Below are 20865 nucleotides of genomic sequence, written 5' to 3' on the forward strand. Positions count from 1 at the left end.
CCAAATATATAGCTACACTCTTAGGGTTTTAGCGCAGTTTGTCTTTGGTAGCCTACTTATGCCATTTTGCAGGACAATCCCACCTAAGCAATTTCATTTTCATAGTGCGTCATAGGAAGTTGAATATGCCTAAAATAAAGCCAGAAGCAGCATGTTCCTAAATCCCCTGTAGCTTTAAATGTGTGATCTTGAGATCAAGAAATTGGGAATTATTAATAAAAGCTGAATTGGTTTAGGTCAACTATGGGTGTTTCCTCAATGTTTAACAATCACAACATCTATTCCTCTGTTTTCCACTCTGACACTTACTCACTGAGAGCTGACAGGCTGAAGGATCTTTCAAAATCTCTTTTCTTTCCCTCGGGGCTGACGGGTGCAGGCAAATCTCACACTTCTATTTCCCTCTTTGCCTGTTGTTCAAGTCGGAATTTGCTGCTGTCAGCTTCATTCTAATAACAGAAACCTGCTTGTTATAGTCACTTAGCTTTACTCCATTCATTGTTTTTGCCTTTTGTTACTTTTTGCTGCACTTGATTGCAGTTTGTTTTAGTGAAGGTAGTTTTATTCACCTCACACACAGTTTGCTTCTCAGAGGAGTGTCGTGGCAAAAAACTGTAAGGCAAGTTAGGAGGCAAAAAGGCAACTTACAAGTGAATGATAACGGTGAATTTAATCAGCAAATAGAGAAACATGCAGAGCAGAACAGAGCTACACTCTAGAGTGGGCCAATCTGATTGACCAAGATGTGTAGGTTGTTCAGCCTTTTATACATACAACTCAACAGCTGGGTTCACACAAAGAACAAAGGGATGAGTCAATGCAAATCAACCTTCATACAATGTGGTCAGGAGTCTTAATTGACAAGTTCATGTTACATTGTCCTTTTGTCTTCATTGTCTTTTAAGTTCTTGAGATCGATGATTTGTGCTGGTTCCCGAAGGCTCCCTTCTGGGAAGCAAATGTTCAGGTGTAGGTAGTTTTATAGTTGATATCTACCTAATCACTTCTTTGTGTGGCCAGAGACAGGATGTCTTGCTGGGGAGCAAAAGGTGAGGAGGCACTGGTGTAAGCAGGTTTGATAGTGGGTCTGTGAGAAGTGTGAAAACAGTGAAACAGTGTTACCTAAATTTTGAAATTTCCCTCACAAGGAGCTTGTGTTTTGGCTACGAGCATCTCTGCTCAGCTATCCCTCTAGTCGACGATTCAGTCTTTTCAGGGTTCAGTGTAAAGCCTGCTTTGCATTCTCCTCCAAACACCGGCTTTTTTACAACCTGCAAGGCTTTTGTTCAGATCCAATATGCACCTCTCTGTGGTTCTCTTTCACTCTATTTTTTTGTGCTTGTCTGTAAATCTTTCAATCTGCAAGTGTGTGTGTTATTTCCTTGCATCAATGCATTCAGCTCAATACTGTCTTACTGGGGGCGACAAGAGGTCAACAAAGGTAGGAGACTCAGAGCAGATAGCAAAAGACAAACTGTGACCAGTAAACCAACCACTGTTTGATCCAAATGGACAGGCTGTGTAGACTCGCGTCAGAGGCTCTCACAGCTGCTAGGCAGGACAATGTGAGAGAGCAGTCAAGTAGTCTGTCTTTCAGGTAGTTTCTTCCTGTATGACTCATCCTGTCTCAGACTGTCTTGGATGACAGTCTGTGACTAGAAGACAACCGTTAAGGTCATGCTGAACCACACACCACACCTGACTTATCTTTCTGGAGAGCTCCAGCTATATTCAACCCAATGGATTATGTTTTAAGGGCAGTGCGTGTCCGCTGGGTGCTTCCGTGTCTGCTGGGCTTAACGGTGCTTTCGCTTTTTTATCATTTTTTTAACAGTTGTTATGTTTCATTCACTTTTTCTCATTAATCTACACACAGTATCCCATACTGATGATGTGAAAACTGAATTTTAGAAATGTGTAAACTGAAAAATTGAAATATCACATGTACATACAGTAAGTACTGACCATTTATTAAGGTGCCTTTAGCAGCAATTACGGCCTCGAGTCTTTTTGGGTGTGACACAACAAGCTTTCACACCTGAATTGGGGGATTTTCTTCTTTGCAAATCCTCTTAAATCAGTTTTATTGGGGACTATTGGTGAAGATCCATATTGGTGAAGAGCCATGACGCTGACACCAGCATGCTTCACTGTAGGGATGGTATTCGACAGGTGTTGAGCGGTACCTGATTTGCTCCACACATAACGTTTATAATTCAGTCCAAACTGTTCGATCTTGGTCTCATCAGACCAGAGAATCTTATTCTGCACAGCGTCAGAGTCCTTCAGGGGCTTTTTTGCAAACTCCAAGCAGACTTTAACATGTTTTGCACTGAGGAGAGGCTTCCGTCTAGCCATTCTGCCATAAAGCCCTGATCTGTGGATGACTGCAGTGATGGTACTACTTCTGGAACTTTGTGCCATCTTTACACAGGATCTCTGGAGCTCAGTCAGAGTGCTCAATGGATTTTTGTTCACCTATACTTGGTCAACCCTATTCCCCTGAATGCTTAGTTTGGCTGGGTGACCAGCTCTCCTGGTTTTGCCAGACTTCTTCCATTTTATAATTGTCGAGATCTCTGTGCTCTTGGGAACCTGCAGTGCAGCAAAAAGAAAATAAATATTGTAGCCTTCCCAAGATCTGTGCCTTGGAATATTCCTGTTTCTGAGCTCTGCAGGCAGGTCCTTTGACCTTACAGTATGCATTGTCAGCTGTGAGGCCTTCTATATAGAGGTGTGTGCCTTTCCAACTCATGGCCAAACAAATTAATTTACTACAAGTGGACTCTAGTCAAGTACTAGAAAAATCTGAGCACTAACATTCTGTTGATGCAAATAATTTGAAAACTTGTATGCCACAATGTGATATTTCAGTTTTTCATTGATTTGCAAACTTAATTTCTACATTTTTTTCATTTTGTCATTATAAGGCATTATAGTGTACTTTGTAGATTATTGAGAAAAAAAATGAATTTTGAGCAACATAACGAATTTAAATAAAGTGAGGGGAGCTGGGCTAGGGGTTACAGGTGATCACCAATTTAATATACTGTATGCAATAATAATCTTGTACCAGTCTACTACAGTCATGTTTTTCCCTCTTGGTTCTACAGTCCATGTTGACTGCGCCTGTCTCGCTGCTTTTTCCAAATGTTGTTTTTTTTTTTCAGAGCAAATGGCACCTTTCATTAAATGTAAAAGTTGCAAAAAAAGATTTTTGCAGATTGTTATAATAATCAGTATCTAGAAACAGTCAGGAGGGTATAACATTATTCAATACACCGTTAACTTTTTTTTACCAACCAGTATATATGGTCCAGTTGGCATATCATAATTCTGTACTATAGTGCGCCTGTCCATTACAGTTATGGTTTCAATAAATGTGGTACTTTGTTTAGGCACAAAAACATTTGGCTTGTGCATCAATCTCAAATTAAATCCTGACTTTTTTCTTTACTGCTCAGTCTTTTTCTTTGAGAATCCTATGTATACCTTTACAAATGTGAAATGGAGATCAAATTTGATTGATTTGATTGATGCACATTGTGTTTACAGTATAACGGGATTTGTGTACAACATAGCTCCTTTAGTGCGTGCAGACAGGAAAAGATGCAGCGTGTATGACGCTGAATCTTTATTTGTTCTCTGATCAAACAGCAGCTAGTAATGTGGCTGAGGATGTAACACGGCTTCTCACTGAGGATGGTGCAATAGTAGAAACAGATAAATATTTGCTAGGCTGTTATAATAAGCACGTCAGACCCAGTTCTGGGGAGTAATAAACAAGTACTTTGATAATGTATTTTTTACTGTAATTTTTCACATATCTATACTTTACTTAAGTAGCTTTAATAATGGCTACTTTGACTTTTACTTCACTACGTGAAAGAGGAAATATCTCTACTTTTTACTCCACTACATTTGTAATCAAAGTTGCCTTACATGTTACAATAATGTTACTTTACACATTTCATAATAAAACACTTTTTCCAATTTTTTATAAAAACAAATGATGGTCTTATTTAAACGGCTTTTTTTTTTCATATATTAGCAGTACTTAAAGGAAGCTGGTATGCAGTAATTGTACTCCTTTGGTGTTGCCTACCTCTTCTTCTCACTCAACATGAGTAATTTAGAAATAAAACTGAAAAAAGCATCAGATCATATAGTTAAAATGCTTCAACCCATCATTTACAAAGTAAGTCTACCACCATTAATTAGTTAATGTCCCCTCAAACATGAAGCAGCACTGGTCCACAGAAAAGGAAAGAAAAGAAATGATCAAGTACTTTTACTTTTAATAATTTCAGCAAAATATAAATCATGTAAAGGTAGCAAACTATCAACACACATGAAATATATCAGTTTACATTATTTCTTGCCTTCTTCTTGGCCTGTTTTGTGTTTTGTTTACTTCCTGCACGTTAAGCTGTCTTTTTGAGTTGGCATTCTCAGCATGTCCTGTTTACTAAGCTAAATCAGAAGGGAGTGGAAACCACATCCAGCTGGCACAGTTTAGAACCATGTTGGTCAGGTTTTGGAGATGTGCGGGTTCTATACTTCAGTTCAGTCCGAGTTTTAACAACAGTGACTCACCGTGGGGTTTGGGGGTTTTGTCTTTACTGCACTGAACTTATTCCTCTTTGTGTATGTTTGTACTTTTTGTGTGGATGTATGTCCCAGCAGATGTTATGGAGGGGAAGAGCGCCATTCTACTGGGCATGAGTCAGTGGAACTCAAATGACCTGGTGGAACAGATCGAAACTCTAGGACACATGGAGGACCAGTCACATGGTACACTTTGCACACACACACATGCACACACACACATAGGTAAACAGACACACAGTAAGATTTCCATTTTGCGTGCTCACTCATTCATAGAGTTATAATAGCTGTATACCATAAGTCATTTTAGCGAATGTTAGAAATCAGAACAATGTTAGCGATGACAAGAGACATTAGTAATCAACGTAAAAAAGTTGCATCTGTGTCTGAATGTACACAAATAAATACATAAATAAATGTCAATGTCAAGTTGTCATTATCGCAATTATTATTGCAGAAATGAGTTATTATCTCCAGTGATCTAATCAGTTGATCTTAGCTGTCATAAATGAGCTTACATATACATGGCTGATGAAAATCTGGCCTGCTCTTTTTTTAAATCTTGTGATCTTAATCGATAATGCAGATTAAAATTCCTGTATAAATTCTGTCATTAAAGTATCACATGGAGCATTGATTCAGTAGCTGGTCGTGTGTGTTATGAGTAAAGAGCAAGATTTTCATACTGTACATGCTAATAATATGACTATGGAGAGAGTGCAGCATTGCTCTTTAACTGGAGGGCTCTTCTTTTCTTCTTAAGTTCAACCAGCTGCCAGTTGATGTTTGTGGACAAAAAACAGTAATTTCTCTGCAGCTACATTTATTTTCTTTAGAATTATTACTTGGCAATCATTGCTGCAAACTGCTTTATTGATAAATAATAAAAACATCTGTATATGTAGGCTCCTATAATATCTTGGAAACATGCTTTCTAAGCCAGTGCTGCGAGTGGATCCTATACAGTAGTTTATAAATGGGAAAATGGTCCCTGGGTATAACAAAACAAAACGTAATGACACTGTTTGCAATTTTTTGGTTTTCTGCATGAGTGAACGGTTATGAAATATGATCTGATGTTCAACAAAGTCACAAATATCAACAAACACGATATTTCTAATCTGGTATTCACATGATACACTCATGATATTCATGTCTTTATTGAACACACTCATTAAATGTCATCGTGATGGTGAAATAACTTCAACCGAGCACTTCCTGTAGCTGCAAATTCCCACAACATTTCGAAGGAATTTTAGACCATTCTTATTTGCAGAACTGTTTCAGCTCAGCCATGTTCTTAGGATGTCTAGTGTGAACAGCTCTCTTGAGGTCATTTCACAGCATTTCTATTAGATTGAGGTCTGGGCTCTGACAGGCCCACTCCAAAAGGTAGATTTAGTGTTTTTAAAGCCATTCTCTAGTAGATTTAGTTTGATGTTTAGGGTCATTATCCTGCTGCATCACCCACTCTTCTTCTGAGCATCAGCTTGCAGACAGCCACCCTGACTTTATCCTGTAGGAAACTGTAGGAAAATCCTCCCCATTTGCAAGCGGTCCAGTTACAAAGGCAGCAGAGCAGCACCAAATCATGACGCTGTTGGGATGATGTATTCATGTTGGTACAATGTTCTCTATTATGCCATATGTAGTGCTTTTCTTTTCTTCCCAAACAAATGTACTTTAATTTAGTTTGTCCACAAGAAATTTCCCCAGTAGTTTGGTGGAGTGTCAGGCGTGTCTTCGAAAAAACAGTTGTGCTGTGAAGTTTTGTTTGGTCAAAGTCAAAGTAGCTCTAAACCAGACCCCCATTCTCATAGAAGAAGAATGGGGGTAGAATAGTCTACAAGCCCCCCACGAGCCTGAACAGGATAAATTCAGTAGTTTTTTGCATTCAGAAACAAAATAGCCCTTGTGCATTATTTCTTTATTTGGAAGCTGTGAAATTAGCACAGTGCTACAATGTATTTAAAATGTAATGGACACATTGATGCATTTGATTAGACAGTACAGTTCATGGGTTCATTATGTTGTACTTGCATTGCGATAAACCTTTAGCCAGGAACCACAGATACAGGAACTAACTGGAGTTATGTTTCTTGCTACTTGATATGTGTAACATTTAGTTGCCTTTTAAGCCCTGGTTTTACTTCACCAACTCCACAGTTTTTGTTGATCAATTTAGCTACTGATGCTTCAGATGAGCATGTATGAACAGAAGCAAGTAGTAAGCAGACGATAAACATAAAGGTGTCTGAGATCTGACATGCAGCTATGTGTTTGAAGCCCAGTGCTCTTTCTCTGTGCTCGCTGAGCCTGAAACACGTGCATATACTGTACGTTCATCCTCTGCTCTGTCTTGTGCTTCGATTTATTTCTGAAGCCCAGGGTCCCAAACATCAGATAAAACAAAATTCACTCAGTGCAAAGCAAAAATGTTCCACTCATTTTCACTTCTATTTGAGGCTGCAATTAAATTTCAGACAAAGTGTGACGGGTCTACAAACGTGTTGAGCCCAGGAACACACGTGGAGGTTCCTTTTTTTTTTTTTGTTTTTCTTTCTTCAGTCTTTGCTCACATCTAAATGAAGGGAACATTTTAGTCCATGCTCAGTGAACAGTATTTCCTATGATTTTAGAGATCTCCTGTCTACCCTTATTTAGTGTTTAGCTGTATGTCTGGCCTTCCTTAATACTCTCGCTTCTGAGGATTGACATGGCAACCGCTGCTCTTTATTTCAGCCTCAGCCCCAGATTGAAAGACTTTTCTTGATCCTTTCTTAAAGAAAAAGCTTCTCACATAATCCAGTAAATCAAAGAATGTCTCCATCTGTTTTGCTTGTGTGTGTGTGTGATTTGGGGGGGGGGGGGGGGTCCAATCACTTAAAAAGATTGAGTAGACAGTTGCTGTTGTCTGTACAGAGCCTAGTTGAAATCATTGTGTGAAAAAGCAGTACTAGGCAGGCGGAATCTCAGGATTCAGTAGGTTTTCATATTCTCTTAATTAATTCTTCCTGTGAGAAAGTTATTTTATTAGATTCATTTATCAAGTCTCGGGTGTGATTATCCAACCACAGTAACTGAATTACACATGCTAACAAGCACAGTATTTTTCAGACACAAAAGTTCAGTTTGTGCCTTCAATGATTGTCACTCCGCTCTGGGATTTATGCACACCCATCGGTTTTAATAGAATAGTCTTACCCAAACTCCCACAGCAGGGGGGTTCATGTAAGAAAAAATCTTGATAGAAGTAGTCAGGAGTAAATTGGCATTGATGTTTTATAGTCATTTTGTCAAGCTCTTTTATTATTTCATGGGTGAGACTTAGAGTAAGTGCTGCTTATAGTTACAGACATGTGGTGCCTTTAAAAAGTACTTATCTAGATTGGAAGACTTTCCTTCTTCATTTCTTTTAAACTGAATCATGGTCAATGTAATTTGATTAAAAAAATACAATAAAATATTATTTCATGTCAAACTAAAAAACTGATCTCTACAGAGTAATGTCAGTTAATAAAATATAAAACGTGAAATGTGAGTCTGAGATTATACATCTCAATAAGCTTTTCTTGCAGACTCCACCAAGTTTTCCTCCAGAATTTCTCTGTATTTCTCTGCAATTATTCCAGGGTCTGCAGCAGAGAAGCATTCCTACATCATGATGCTGCCACCACCATGCTTCACAGTGGGGATACTGTATCTCTGATTGTACGTTTATGAGATGTGTTTGCTTTGTGCCAAACATAGCATTGAGTCTGAGGGTCAAAAATTTTATTCTCGTTAGATCTTTCTAGCGAGTCTACAGTCCTTGTGTTTCTTTGTCATGGTGTAGTTTTTGGCCAACAGACTGATTTACGAGTGTTTGGACCTTTCAAGATACAATTGTGTATTTATACTACAATCAATTCAGTGCACTCTTTTTTTTTTTTCCTTTCTGCTTGTCCTGTAAGTTCAAGGTTTCCACAGTTGATTTGGGACATTTTTTACACCAGTTCGAGATGGGGATGGGCGTTTTTTTGGGTTCAGTGTCTTGCTCAGGGACACTTTGACCTGTGGTCGGGGAGAGATGACCTAGTTAAATAATCTCAGTTTAATTAATTACAGGATAAATAACCAATTGGCTGCTCCAGTGGTGATTTAGGTGATTCACTTTGAAGAGGATAGATAGATTTTCAATGTGATTAGAATAACGTTTTCACTTTGACACTTTTATGTCAAAGTGAACCGTGTGGGAGAAAAAAAACAGTGCATCATTAAATAGGATAACACCAATAAACAATTAGGGCAAATTTCACCATATAGGACCAAATCATTAGTAATTACTTCTTTTCGCTACAAACTGTGGTTTACAGCTCCTTTGTCAATCGTGTGCTGGTAGCATGGCACTTGTGTACTGATAACTGGACCGGCTCTTGTTGCAAAGGTCAGCTGTGAAGTTTGACAAACTGGAATGGATGCTTTTAATCATTACGATTCAGTGGCAGTGTAGTCTGGTCCTGCAGAGATGAAAAGCACCAGTAGTGCAGGGATGCTGAGCCAAGTCATGTGGTGAGAACTGAAGAGGTGGCTACAACCTGAATATTTTACACCCCCCAACACATCTACCAACCATCTACAAACCACTAAGCCAACCAGTTATGATCTGTAAGGTGCTCCAGCAGTGTAAGGTTAATAAAAAAAAAATGCCAGTTTTATATCTAACAAATGTCCTATTTGTTAAAGGGTAGTTCCACATGTTCATTTATAAGATATTATAATATTTTAAATAGCCAAACTCTGATTAAGTAAAAAAGGCACTTTTTACTCTTTTTGAACATTGTATTTGTGATTTGTTTTAATGAGACACACTTACACATTGTTGGACAGTCGCATGTAAACTTCTTTTGTTGGGGCAGAAAAGCACTATTAAATCTCATAATGGGAGAACTCACTAAATGAAAACAACTAATTGATTCATTTCTGTTTCTGCATTTTTGCAATGTGGATTATAGAAATTGCCTTTCATCTCTCAGATGGGGTTATAAAACAATGTGGACATGTCCATTAATAGAAATGTTTCTGAGTTCCAAAAGTTTGCAAAATCATTGACATCATTATCATTTTTAACTACGTAAAGCCGTTTGTCAGAACATCAGTGAGCACCTACAATTAAAATGAAAATGATGAAAAATACATTTAAATAAATCTCATAAACTGCACATAAAAAGCCGTGTGCTTATCATACAGTATTTGATTTAATAGGATAGGAGTTTTATGTAGTTGATAGCTTCTTGCTGCCACTTTCATCACTTACTTCAAATCTACAAGCTCCTGGCTCCCGCATTAGACCATTTTTTGTTCACCAATTAACAATGGTGACTTTAATATTAAGAGGCTGTTGAGAAGTTCATAGTTCATTAATATTTGTCTTGGTTCGATTGCTGTAGATATTTAACTGTTTTTACAAATTCAATTCAATTCAATTCAACTTTATTTATATAGCGCCAATTCACAACAAAGCAATGTCAAGGCACTTCACAGAATAAAGTCAAGACTATAAAGATGTATAGAGAGAGCAGTGTAAGCCTATGGTAGCATGACTATAACTAACTATAAGCTTTATCAAAGAGAAAGGTTTTGAGCCTAGATTTAAAAGTACAGAGGGTGTCTGCTTCCCGAATCAGCATTGAGAGCTGGTTCCACAGGAGAGGAACTTGATAGCTAAAGGCTCTGCCTCCCATTCTACCTTTGGAAATTATGGGAACCACTAGTAGGCCTGCATTCTGAAATGGTCTACTGGGATGATATGGTGCTATGAGGTCTTCTATATATGATGGAGCCTGACCATTCAGAGCTTTATATGTAAGAAGCAGGGTTTTAAATTCTATTCTAAATTTAATGGGAAGCCAATGGAGAGAAGCTAGTGAAGGTGAAATATGATCTCTCTTGCCAGTTCCAGTCAGCATTCTTGCTGCAGCATTTTGGGTTAATTGCAGGCTCTTTAGGGAGTTACTGGGGCATCCTGAAAGTAGGGAATTACAGTAGTCCAACCTAGAGGTAACAAATGCATGGACTAGTTTATTTGCATCACTTTGAGACAGGATGCTCCTAATTTTGGCAATGTTCCGTAGGTGAAGAAGGCTGTTCTAGAGATTTGTTTTTTTATGTGAGGTAAAGGACAAATCCTGGTCAAAAATAACTCCAAGGTTCCTTATAGTAGTGGACATCATATTTCTGAGATTTTTTGGCCCAAATACTATGATTTCAGTTTTGTCTGAGTTTAGAAGTAAAAAACTGTGGAACATAAAGGCCTTTATTGTCTTGTAGGCTTAAAGCTTGATTAACCGATTTTTTTCATCTGGTTCCATAGATAAATATAGCTAGGTATCATCAGCATAGCAATGGAAATTTATGGACTATTTTCTAATAATGTTGCCTAAAGGAGACATATATAAAGTAAAAAGTATTGGTCCTAACACAGAGCCTTGTGGAACTCCATAGCTAACCTTTGTGTGCATAGAGGATTCATCATTAATATGAACAAATTGAAATCTATCAGATAGATAAGATTTAACCAACCTAGTGCAGTTCTTTTAATCCCATTTTCATGTTCCAGTCTCTGTAATAAAATGTTGTGATCAATGGTATCAAATGCAGCACTAAGATCTAACGGAACAAGAATACAAGTCCATTATCTGAGGCCATGAGAAGATCGTTGGTGACTTTTACCAGTGCTGTTTCTGTACTATGATAACCTCTAAATCCTGACTGAAAGTCTTCATACAAATTATTCCTATGAAGGTGATCACATATTTGTTTAGAAACGTCCTTCAAGGATTTTAAAAAACAAAGCAAAGATTAGATATTGGTCTGTAATTGGCTAAAACACCTGGTTCAAGACAGGGTTTTTTAGGTAGTGGTTTAATTACAGCTACCTTATAGGCCTGTGGTACATAGCCTGCTTCTAAAGATAGATTGATGATATCTAATATGAACATATCTATTAAGGGTAAAGTTTCCTTGAGCAGCTTAGTTGGAATAGGGTCTAGCAGACAGGTTGTTGGTTTAGATGAGATAATAACTGATGTTAGCTCAGCGAGATCTATGGGTAAAAAGCAGTCTAACAGGGGTTGGGGCCTTATCGATGACTCTAACACTGCTGTATGTGAAGATCTATCTGTAATATTTGGGGGGAGGATCTGGTGAATTATTTCTCTAATAGCTACAATTTTATTCATAAAGAAAGTCATGAAGTCATTGCTGCTCAGATTTAAGGGAAAACTAGGCTCAACAGAACTATGGCTCTTAGTCAGCCTGGCTACAGTGCTGAACAGAAACCGGTGATTGTTCTTGTTTTCTTCTATTAATGATGAATAATATGTTGTTCTGGCATCACGGAGAGCTTCTTTAGTAAATTTTTTCAGGCTAAATGAGATTCTTCTAAATTTCTGGAACTTCCTTTCTAACTTTCTTGTTGCTTGTTTTAAGTTGCGTGTTTGCAAACTATACCATGAAGACCACCTCTTCTCGTTTACTGCCTTCTTTGTCAGAGGGGCAACACTATCGACTATTGACCGTAGTGAGGCGGCCGAATTGTCAACAAGATAATCAACTTGTACAGGAGTAACATTAAGGTGGCTACTTTTCATTGAATTAACCAATGGTGAAGCAAATGATGAAATATACAGTATATGTCAACTTCATTAGAGTAGTCTGTTGTCAGTCTTGATTGATTCTTTAGATTTAATGAGTTTGGGTATTGGACAACATTAAGCGCCCGTGAAATTGTCTTAGCTCATTTAACAAGTTACGTCTTTGTGAAAAAGAATCACATCATGTTCCTTTAAGAGACATATTGTACTGGATTCAGTTTAAAACCCTTATGTTGGGCTGCTCCCAGTGAGTAATATATTTTAAGCGCACAGGGGGAGGTACTTAATGCAACACTGACCTACATCAAGATTGAAAACGAACAATATTTGAAAAGCTTAAACTCTCAATGCATGTAAGCCGGAGGGCTTACTACCACGTTTATTAATAACTACAAATTTAATGAGTTGAGTGAACTCTAAGAAATACATTCTACTAATAATTGTAGGGGGGAAACTTCAAGTCAGAACCACTCTTGTTTATAAGTTCTGATTGTACAAATGAAAATTTTTAAGTTGAGATAACTTGAAAATGTTAAATGTGAATATCACATTATTTAAATGAAATAACTGATGCAAAGATTAAATTCAGAGAGAGGTTTTTATACATTGATGTATCTCCCAGTATAGAAACTGAAAACCTGTGATGTAGTGAAGGGCGATACAAGTGATTTCAGATTCGATCCGATACCAAGTAATACCTTGGCTAGTATCGCGATATCGATCCGATCCAATATCCAGAGTGTTATGTTAATTCTGTCATCTGATCACGATGAAACACAATCACGTGAGCCCTTACAGGGAATAATTAAAAACATTAAAACGACAGCAAAATCATTGTTCAACCTATTGGCATTTTTAACATTTTCATTATTTTAAATAAAACGTATTAACGTTCTGACTTATCTCCATGACAACAGCATGACACTTTCTTTATCAGGTGAACAGTTTATGTCACTTGATGTCCATGACTCGCCCTCATCTACATGTATGTCTTATATACCCATCTGTATTTCCTTCCCTTTGTTTAAAACCAATTATGGATTAGACAAACTTTGCCTATTTCTACAATTCTCTTGAAACAGAACGTTCATAGCGAAATAGTCCGTGAATAAAAATGATACATTTCGCTCCGAAATGCTGCCTGTGTTTGGAGGCGGAGCCGCCAGCCGGCCGAGCACGTGTCGAAGAAGTTTAGTTGAAGATTGTGGATCATGGGGCGGATCGGCGGAAGGAAAAGTAGTTCCTATGCGGTGCATCACAAACAATATACAAATTGATGTAGAAGGAGCAGAAAACATTCGGATATGACTGCAGAGAAAATATGAATAAATAAACAGAAAATATCGATATTTTAACTTGAGAATCGATATTTAAAAATTGCCCGTCAAGATCGAAATATCGATATTTTGGTATCGATCCGCCCATCACTACTGTGATGTCACCCTTTAAACGAAGTATTAATTAAGTGTACTGCACAGTATATGGTTTCCGTAGGTGTCTTAAACTGGGGTCCCATAGTAGGCGCTACTGAACTGAGGTATTATTACAAATCCACACAGTACATGAATCTATTCTGTAAACCTGTGTGTGACCTCAGCATCTCAAGACTAACGTCCACAAAGACCATCAGTAGTTATCTTTTCATAACGTATGAAAACATTATGAGCATGCTGGCCAATATTTTTGATAAAATCGAAAGAGCGGCACAGATGAGATGTTCCCAATGTAATGAAATCATTGGGAAGCCGTGTCTCCTACAGCAGGTGCTCCTTTCAATCACACCATGACTGAGAGTGCAAAGGACTGAAGCAATCATAATATATCATAAATTTGCTTTGCAGAAAACCTATTATCACACCCTGAATAGCTCTGTGATATCTTGTTCCAATCAAGACCTTGTGAGATGAAGAAAACACAAGAATGCCGGTTGTGGGATACTTTCATGCTAAAGGGGCCTAATTTGAAATATGCTGTTGACAAGATACCAAAGATATATATGAACAGTCATTTTCTTAGTTTGTTTATCATACTGTAATAAAAAAAATGTGACTTGCAACAGCAAGAAGGTTCATGTTTAAGTATGAAAATATAGCGTGTTGGAAAGACAATAATAAAGATAATGTCAAATGTTGTTATACCAGTACCTTTCCAGCAAGAAAAGGTAATTCAGGTCTTTGCAGGGATAGGAAATGTGCCCTTCGGTAAAAATGTTGAACAGATTAATTTGGAAAAACATGTGGAAAGTGTATCAATTCAATGTGTAAATTATGAAGATGAAAATATTGGGAATATGAACTATTAATCCTCTTTGATGAGTTAGTGTTGTTTGCCATGTGCACAGTGTATGATTATAGTAGTGTGCATGTATAAATGCATGTCTGTCTGTGTCGGACCCCTGAAGGAATAACAACTACATACAATGAAGTGGTGCTAATAATTAAAAAAAGAAAAATACCACAGTTGGGAATTTTACATGCACAGCCAAAGTATAGTTATTTGCTTTCTCTCTCTCTCTCATTCCTTCGCTCCGTCTCTCATCCTTGATTTGCACCAAAGTCTAACTAACTGACCCAAAATAGAAACCCACCCAATCAGCGTGCTGCATACAAATGTGCATATGCCTGCTGAGATTCTGCATTGTTTGTTTGTTTAAATCCCACACTTGGTGGTGGCACAGGAATTTAAAATGCATCAATTTACTTGGAGAATTTGAGTGTAGCAACAACAACAACAACAACAAAAACAACAAAAAGATGTCATGGCAACATCATCACCAGCTGCTGTAACAAACAGCAGCTGAAGTCACATGGGAATGTAGAAATCAGTTGGTGATGGAGGTGCAGACATCCTCTGATACACAAACAATTTTACCACTCAGAGGTCATTTTCAAACCTATAGCTTGTTTGCTCTGCTCCAAGTTATAGGACCTAGTTTGTAAACTACATACGCCTGTTCTCCCATTATGAGTTACACAAGATTGGTCTTGTCTGCTTATGGCTTAATTTGATCTGGGGCAAGAACAAGAAAATAAACACAGGAAGAATCTCCTGTTCTGTATTGCTGACAATTCACTATACACATTCACAGTTGGGTGGACACTACTGTAAGCATGTGTGTGTTTTTATTTTATTTTTAATTTTTTTTTACCAGACAGTTATGTATTTTCACATCTGTGGACATGTGAAAACTTGTGGGTGAGATCTGATTCTCCAAAGCAAAATAATTAATAAAAAGGTGCTATACAAATCCATCGAGCTGAGGGGAAGATTACTATTCTTGGATTTGTCTCTGTGATTGACCTCTTCAATGTCAAATAAGTGTTTTTGTGTAATTGGGTTATTGTCAACTCGAAAAAACAAAAACAAAAAAAACTGACTCACTAAAGACTTTGGCGTCTGCTGTTATGCTTTTCTTGGTTATGATTTAATGTCTATGACTTGAGAAGAAGAGTGATTGAGGTTGGTCAGAAATGTGTCTGTTTTCCCTGGGAAACCTGTCTGCGGTAAAACTCTGCAGAAAAACCTTTAAGGTGGAGATGGACTCCTCTCAGTCAGAGCCTGTGTAGCAGAGCAGCTGTGACATCCACTACCCTTTGATCTCCATTCATTTTCCAAGTTCCTCAAAAGCATCTCTGGATTTTTAACCCCTCTTTATCTCCTCTCCATTATTCCTTCATTCTCTCTTTTGTTCACTCTAAGCTTCTCCCACTATCCATTCGCCTTCTGGCCTCACCTCTCCTTCACTCACTTCTCATTGTGATCGCGATACACACGTCTTACGGTGATGGAAAGAGAGGAAAGCCTACAGCCTGTTTTGCACTGTTCTTCTTCAGCTTTGCTCAGTGACAGGCTCAGGCTCCCCATCTGTTCACTATGCACACACTCAGGCCAGTATATTTATGCAGCGATCTTTCTATCGTCATCTTTTTTCCCCTCCATTCATTGACTGATGCTGTATAATGTAGTTGGACCTGAAATAGCCTTGTTACATAAGTGATCTTTTTCAAAAATTATGCACAAAATGGTAAACACAAGCTACCGACTCTGGCTTGGCTGCTTCCTTGCTGTGTGCTGCCAAGATGTGATAACATTAGCTAAAATGGCTACGTCAGTCGGAGCAGTTTGGTGGAGATGACTAACGGGTAGGCCCCTGCCAAACAAGCCAACATGGACCATTTTCCCTGCAGAAAAATAATCTATGAAAATATGATTCCACACTAAGTGACCCAGAGAGAAACATACAGAAGAGGGAACGATTTTCTGTTTTCTGTGAAGCGTCGCAGCTGTTTTGTACCCTTTCTCTGCATGTACCCTGTAGCTGTAACACATGCAAAGAGAGAGAAACAGGCAACATGAATCCAAGACCCTCAAAACCCCCTGGTCAAGTCATTTGTTAAAGTTCACATGTCCCCCTCACTCAATTTCCCATTTTCTCTTGGAAGAGAAAAGAAAAATACAAGAATTACAAGAAAAGATGGCAAGCAAAGAAGAGGAAGAGGTAAGATAATGATAATAAATGACCTATACTCATCTCTCTGTGTCAGGAGAATCATTCTGCCTCATCCCCCTATTTCACTGCTCTTTGGCTCTAATGGTACTTTTTATTTTTTATTTTTTGATAGAGGCTTTTTCTCCACTATGTCCGTGTTTCTGTGTCTATGTATTTACATATCTGGGATCACTGTCTATGTATGTGTGTGTTAATGTGTGCATGCACAAGCTTGCATTTGTGTGCATACATGCACCTTTGCGCACAGAAAGAGGAAATGCTGTGTGTGATCACACATCGAGAACAGATAATCACACCCAAACAACACTGTTGCCGCTGGAGGGTAGTGGGGGGTAGTGGGTGGGTGAGGGTATGAGGTGCAGTGTGCAACGCCTCTTAACTCCCCATAGATTTCTCCTGCACATGTTTAACACTTCCTTGACCCTTCAGAAATATTGATTGTTTTGTTAGTGTGTGTGTGGCACCAGTGGAACACAGCTACTGAAAGATTGAAAGATAGTAGTTTATATGTTGTGCAAACTGTAAAGTCATCTGAGACAAGAGTGTAGATATATAAAATCATTTTTTTCCGTAACTATATGCTCCAAATGTATTTTAATGTGCAAAGTTGCTGTTGAAGCCTCGCAGGATCCAGGCTCACAGAGCATTCCTATATTCACTTCATAAAGCTTTGAAACAAGATGATTTTTAGTTTTTACAAGTTAAGAATGCTGTCATTATTATGCAAACGAGTTTTTCTGTTGTTATGAGAATCTTTAGCAGGTTAATTATAACCACATCAGTTTAATATAATCATAACACAATTATAACTAATACAATGTGGCTACCCATCTTTCCAAAGTTAACATGAGATGGCAGTGTGAGGATCCTGTACCAACGCTGCACTGACAGGTATCGAGTGTAGTACCTAACATTGCATGTTTATTATCATGTTATATATTTAGTTTTTTTTTAATCTATCTAATAAAATATATTATGTGATATGCTGTTATAATAAGTGTCTAAAACAAAACAATGAGGATTTAATATTTAATACTGCGATACTGATAAAAAAACTGTCAGTGTGGCTTTGCTGTTCTAAAATATGAATATCGAGTAAAGAAATAGCTATTTGTTTTGTAACAGCTGGCGAAGTTTGAGATGGTCAACCACATTTTCAACCTTTGAAATTGCTTGGTCCCTATAGATTTCTCAGTCGTCATTCACATTCATTTTGTCTAGTGCGTTTGTGGGTATTAGTTGCAGTGGAGTCTGTGTGTGTGTGTCTGTGTGTGTGTGTGTGTGTGTGTGTGTGTGTATCTTTAAGTCAGTTTATGTGCTGCATCGCTTTACAGTTTGTGGTCAGCAGGTTTGTTATGCAGTTTAGCTGGTGGCACCTCTTGGGGTCTTTTCGCATTAGGGCAACACGAAAAGACCCTGACGCCAGCAGCAGTGAACAGATGGCTGAGTGAGTTAGCAAGCCTGTACTATGCCAGGGGTCAGAGTGGGGCTGTTAACCCAGTCAGGAGACAGCATACTCCTGTTGCTACTTAAAACAACTGGTGTGTCAAAACAAAGGTTTTCACAAATTCACAGTGCCATCATTATACAGTACACACACACACACACACACACACACACACACACACACACACACACATAAATCAGCTGCAGAGGTGCAGATTGTGCCATGCACCATTTCCCTGGATGGTTTTCTTTATTTCTAAATGAAAGAGAAGACTCCCTTATTGGAGCAAAAAACACATTTGCCTCAAGCTTTTGAGACTCACCCATCAGTTATTCCTGACACATCATCAATCAACCACTGATCTTGGCGAGTGAATCTAAAGATGCTCAGCATGGAAGAATTTTGTAAAGAATATATTTGATTGATCAGGGGTGCAGTAACTGAACTTCTGCACAAGTCATTTGTCTTTTGCTGCACTGGATATACAAAGGAGATACAAATATACAAAAGGACTTATTTCGATTGTTTGGAAGTCAGTAAACGCTGTAAGATATATGTCTTTTGGTCACCAATCTAGTAATTACTATATACAATATAGTTAACGTAGAAACATTTTAATGCTGCTTTTATCAACTGTTTGTTGAGTGATTTTCATGGATGGAATAATTGAGTTACATGAAAGGGGTTAATCACACTGCTAGACTGAGAGAAAATTATCACCTGACATTATTAGTCATTTTAGCATCTTCCCGCTTATTGTTTTGGTTGTGTAGTCTGCAGCTTTCCTTTTATTCTCACTGTCCTAACCAGCAAAGTGTCCAGCAGCAGCAGCAGGCAGTTGCAAAAGCTCATGTGACTCTAGTTCCTGTAGGCCACTTCCCAAGCCAAATTTGACAATAGTGTAGCTTTTTTAATAATCATGAATAACTTTGATGATCTTGTTACAGCGACACCTGTAAGTAGGTTGGATGTATTAGGCAGGAAGTGAACATTTTGTCTCTACAGTTGATCTGTTGAAAGCAGTAAACATGGGCAAGCATAAGGATTGGAGTGACTTTGACAAGGGCCAAACTGTGATACCTAGACGACTGTGCCAGAGCAAGTCCAAAACTGCAGCTTTTGTGGGATTTCCATGATCTGCAGAGGTCTGGACCTACCAAATATGGTCTCAGAATGAGAATCCAGTGATTTAGCTACAGTACAGGGTCATAGTCTGCTGGGGCTCACTGATGCATATGGGGAGCGAAGGCTGCTTAATGTAGTCCAATACAATAGAAGACCTGCTGTAGCTCAAAAGTTAATGCTGATTCGGACAGAAAGGTGTCAGAACACACAGTGCATTGTAGTTGTTGCGTATGGGGCTGTGTAGCTGCAGTCCAGTTAGAGTACCCATGCTGACCTGCATCCACGGTTAGAGAGATGGCACCATTGTGCACCAAAGGCAGTGTGATGTTTAGAGCAATGTCCTACTATTCATGTGGTTGTTACTTTGATACATGCCGCTGACCAAATTCTCCCCTTCATAAAAACAATATTAACTGATGGTCGTGGACTGTCCTCTTTTAGCAGGACTGTTCACCCTGCCACACAGTCAGAAATGGTTCAAGAATGGATTGAGGAACACAACACAACATCTTTGAGGTGTTGACTTTGCCTCCAAATTCTCCACATCTAATCCAATCGAGCATCTGTAGGATCCGTGAAGGTACCAGCTCATAACTTACAGGACTTCAAGAGGTCTATGAGTCCATGCCTCAATGAGTCAGGGCTGTTTTGGCTGCAAAAGGGGGATTTACTCAATAGTAGGCAGGTGGTCATAATGTTATGGCTGATTAGTGAATGTGTACGTAAACACATGCTTTATGTGGCAATTACAGGTTACTGTTGTGTTTACAGTTTCTTATTCTACCTAAAGTAGTAAAAAAAAAGACTTAATACAAACTTAAATAAAGCTAAACAATAGGAAGTGAGTTCTTAATTTCAGAAACTCTGTCAGTTTCGCACAACATACACCTTGAATAAATTTTTGCAGAGAACAAGGACTGTGGACATTGAAGCCCATATTACTTTAATTGAAGGGGCTTTAAGAAGATATCTCTTGATGGCCAGTATGAACAGGAATGATGACAGAAAGAAAGACCTCCTTTGGTTTTTTTATGGGCACCTTACTGTTGTTTTAAGCCACACTTGGAAAAAAATGTGAACCTGTCCTTTAAGCTGAAGCTTTAGAGGTAGAAATAAACTGCAAAAAGCCAATACTACTGCTGTCTGTGTGTGTGTGTGTCTACCCAGGAACACAGATAATTCACTGAGATATTGTAGCGTTTTAATGAGTTGGTTCTAACTCCAGCAGGCTTGGCTCTTTGAGGGCATTTATCCATTGTCATACTCCCTGGGAAGATATAAATCTGTAGTCTGGAGGCCAGTCGTCCTGATGATGAATGCAGTCTTTTGTCTGTCCATTGCTCTTGTCTTTTTCCCATCTGCTCAATCGACGGTGATAAATGTGTGATGATGATAGAAACGGTCGAGACCCGAGAGGACAAAGTTACAGGGAGAGCCAAACAGTAAACTAAAAACTCTGCATCCTGGAGACAAAGAGAAACAACCCTATGTTTTATGGAAAATGACAGTTTGAATCATAGGTGCAATTACACAATTGCACA

The 20865-nt window shown here is 38.4% G+C and overlaps 1 protein-coding gene across 4 annotated transcripts in view; it reads left to right on the forward strand.

Moving 5' to 3' along the window:
• The window catches only part of pitpnm3 (PITPNM family member 3), a 107694-nt gene that overhangs the window by 33926 nt on the left and 52903 nt on the right, over positions 1-20865 (forward strand). For 2 of the 4 annotated variants that reach the window (XM_067508100.1, XM_067508098.1), the window contains exon 3: positions 4684-4794. The exons of 1 other annotated variant lie outside the window; for it this stretch is intronic. In XM_067508100.1, coding sequence (XP_067364201.1) covers positions 4684-4794 — 111 coding nt within the window. The remainder of the gene's footprint in view (positions 1-4683; positions 4795-20865) is intronic. One more of the 4 variants, XM_067508101.1, reaches the window with a different exon arrangement.

Source organism: Channa argus, chromosome 6 (genome assembly GCF_033026475.1).
Source record: "Channa argus isolate prfri chromosome 6, Channa argus male v1.0, whole genome shotgun sequence".
NCBI classification, from domain to species: domain Eukaryota; kingdom Metazoa; phylum Chordata; class Actinopteri; order Anabantiformes; family Channidae; genus Channa; species Channa argus.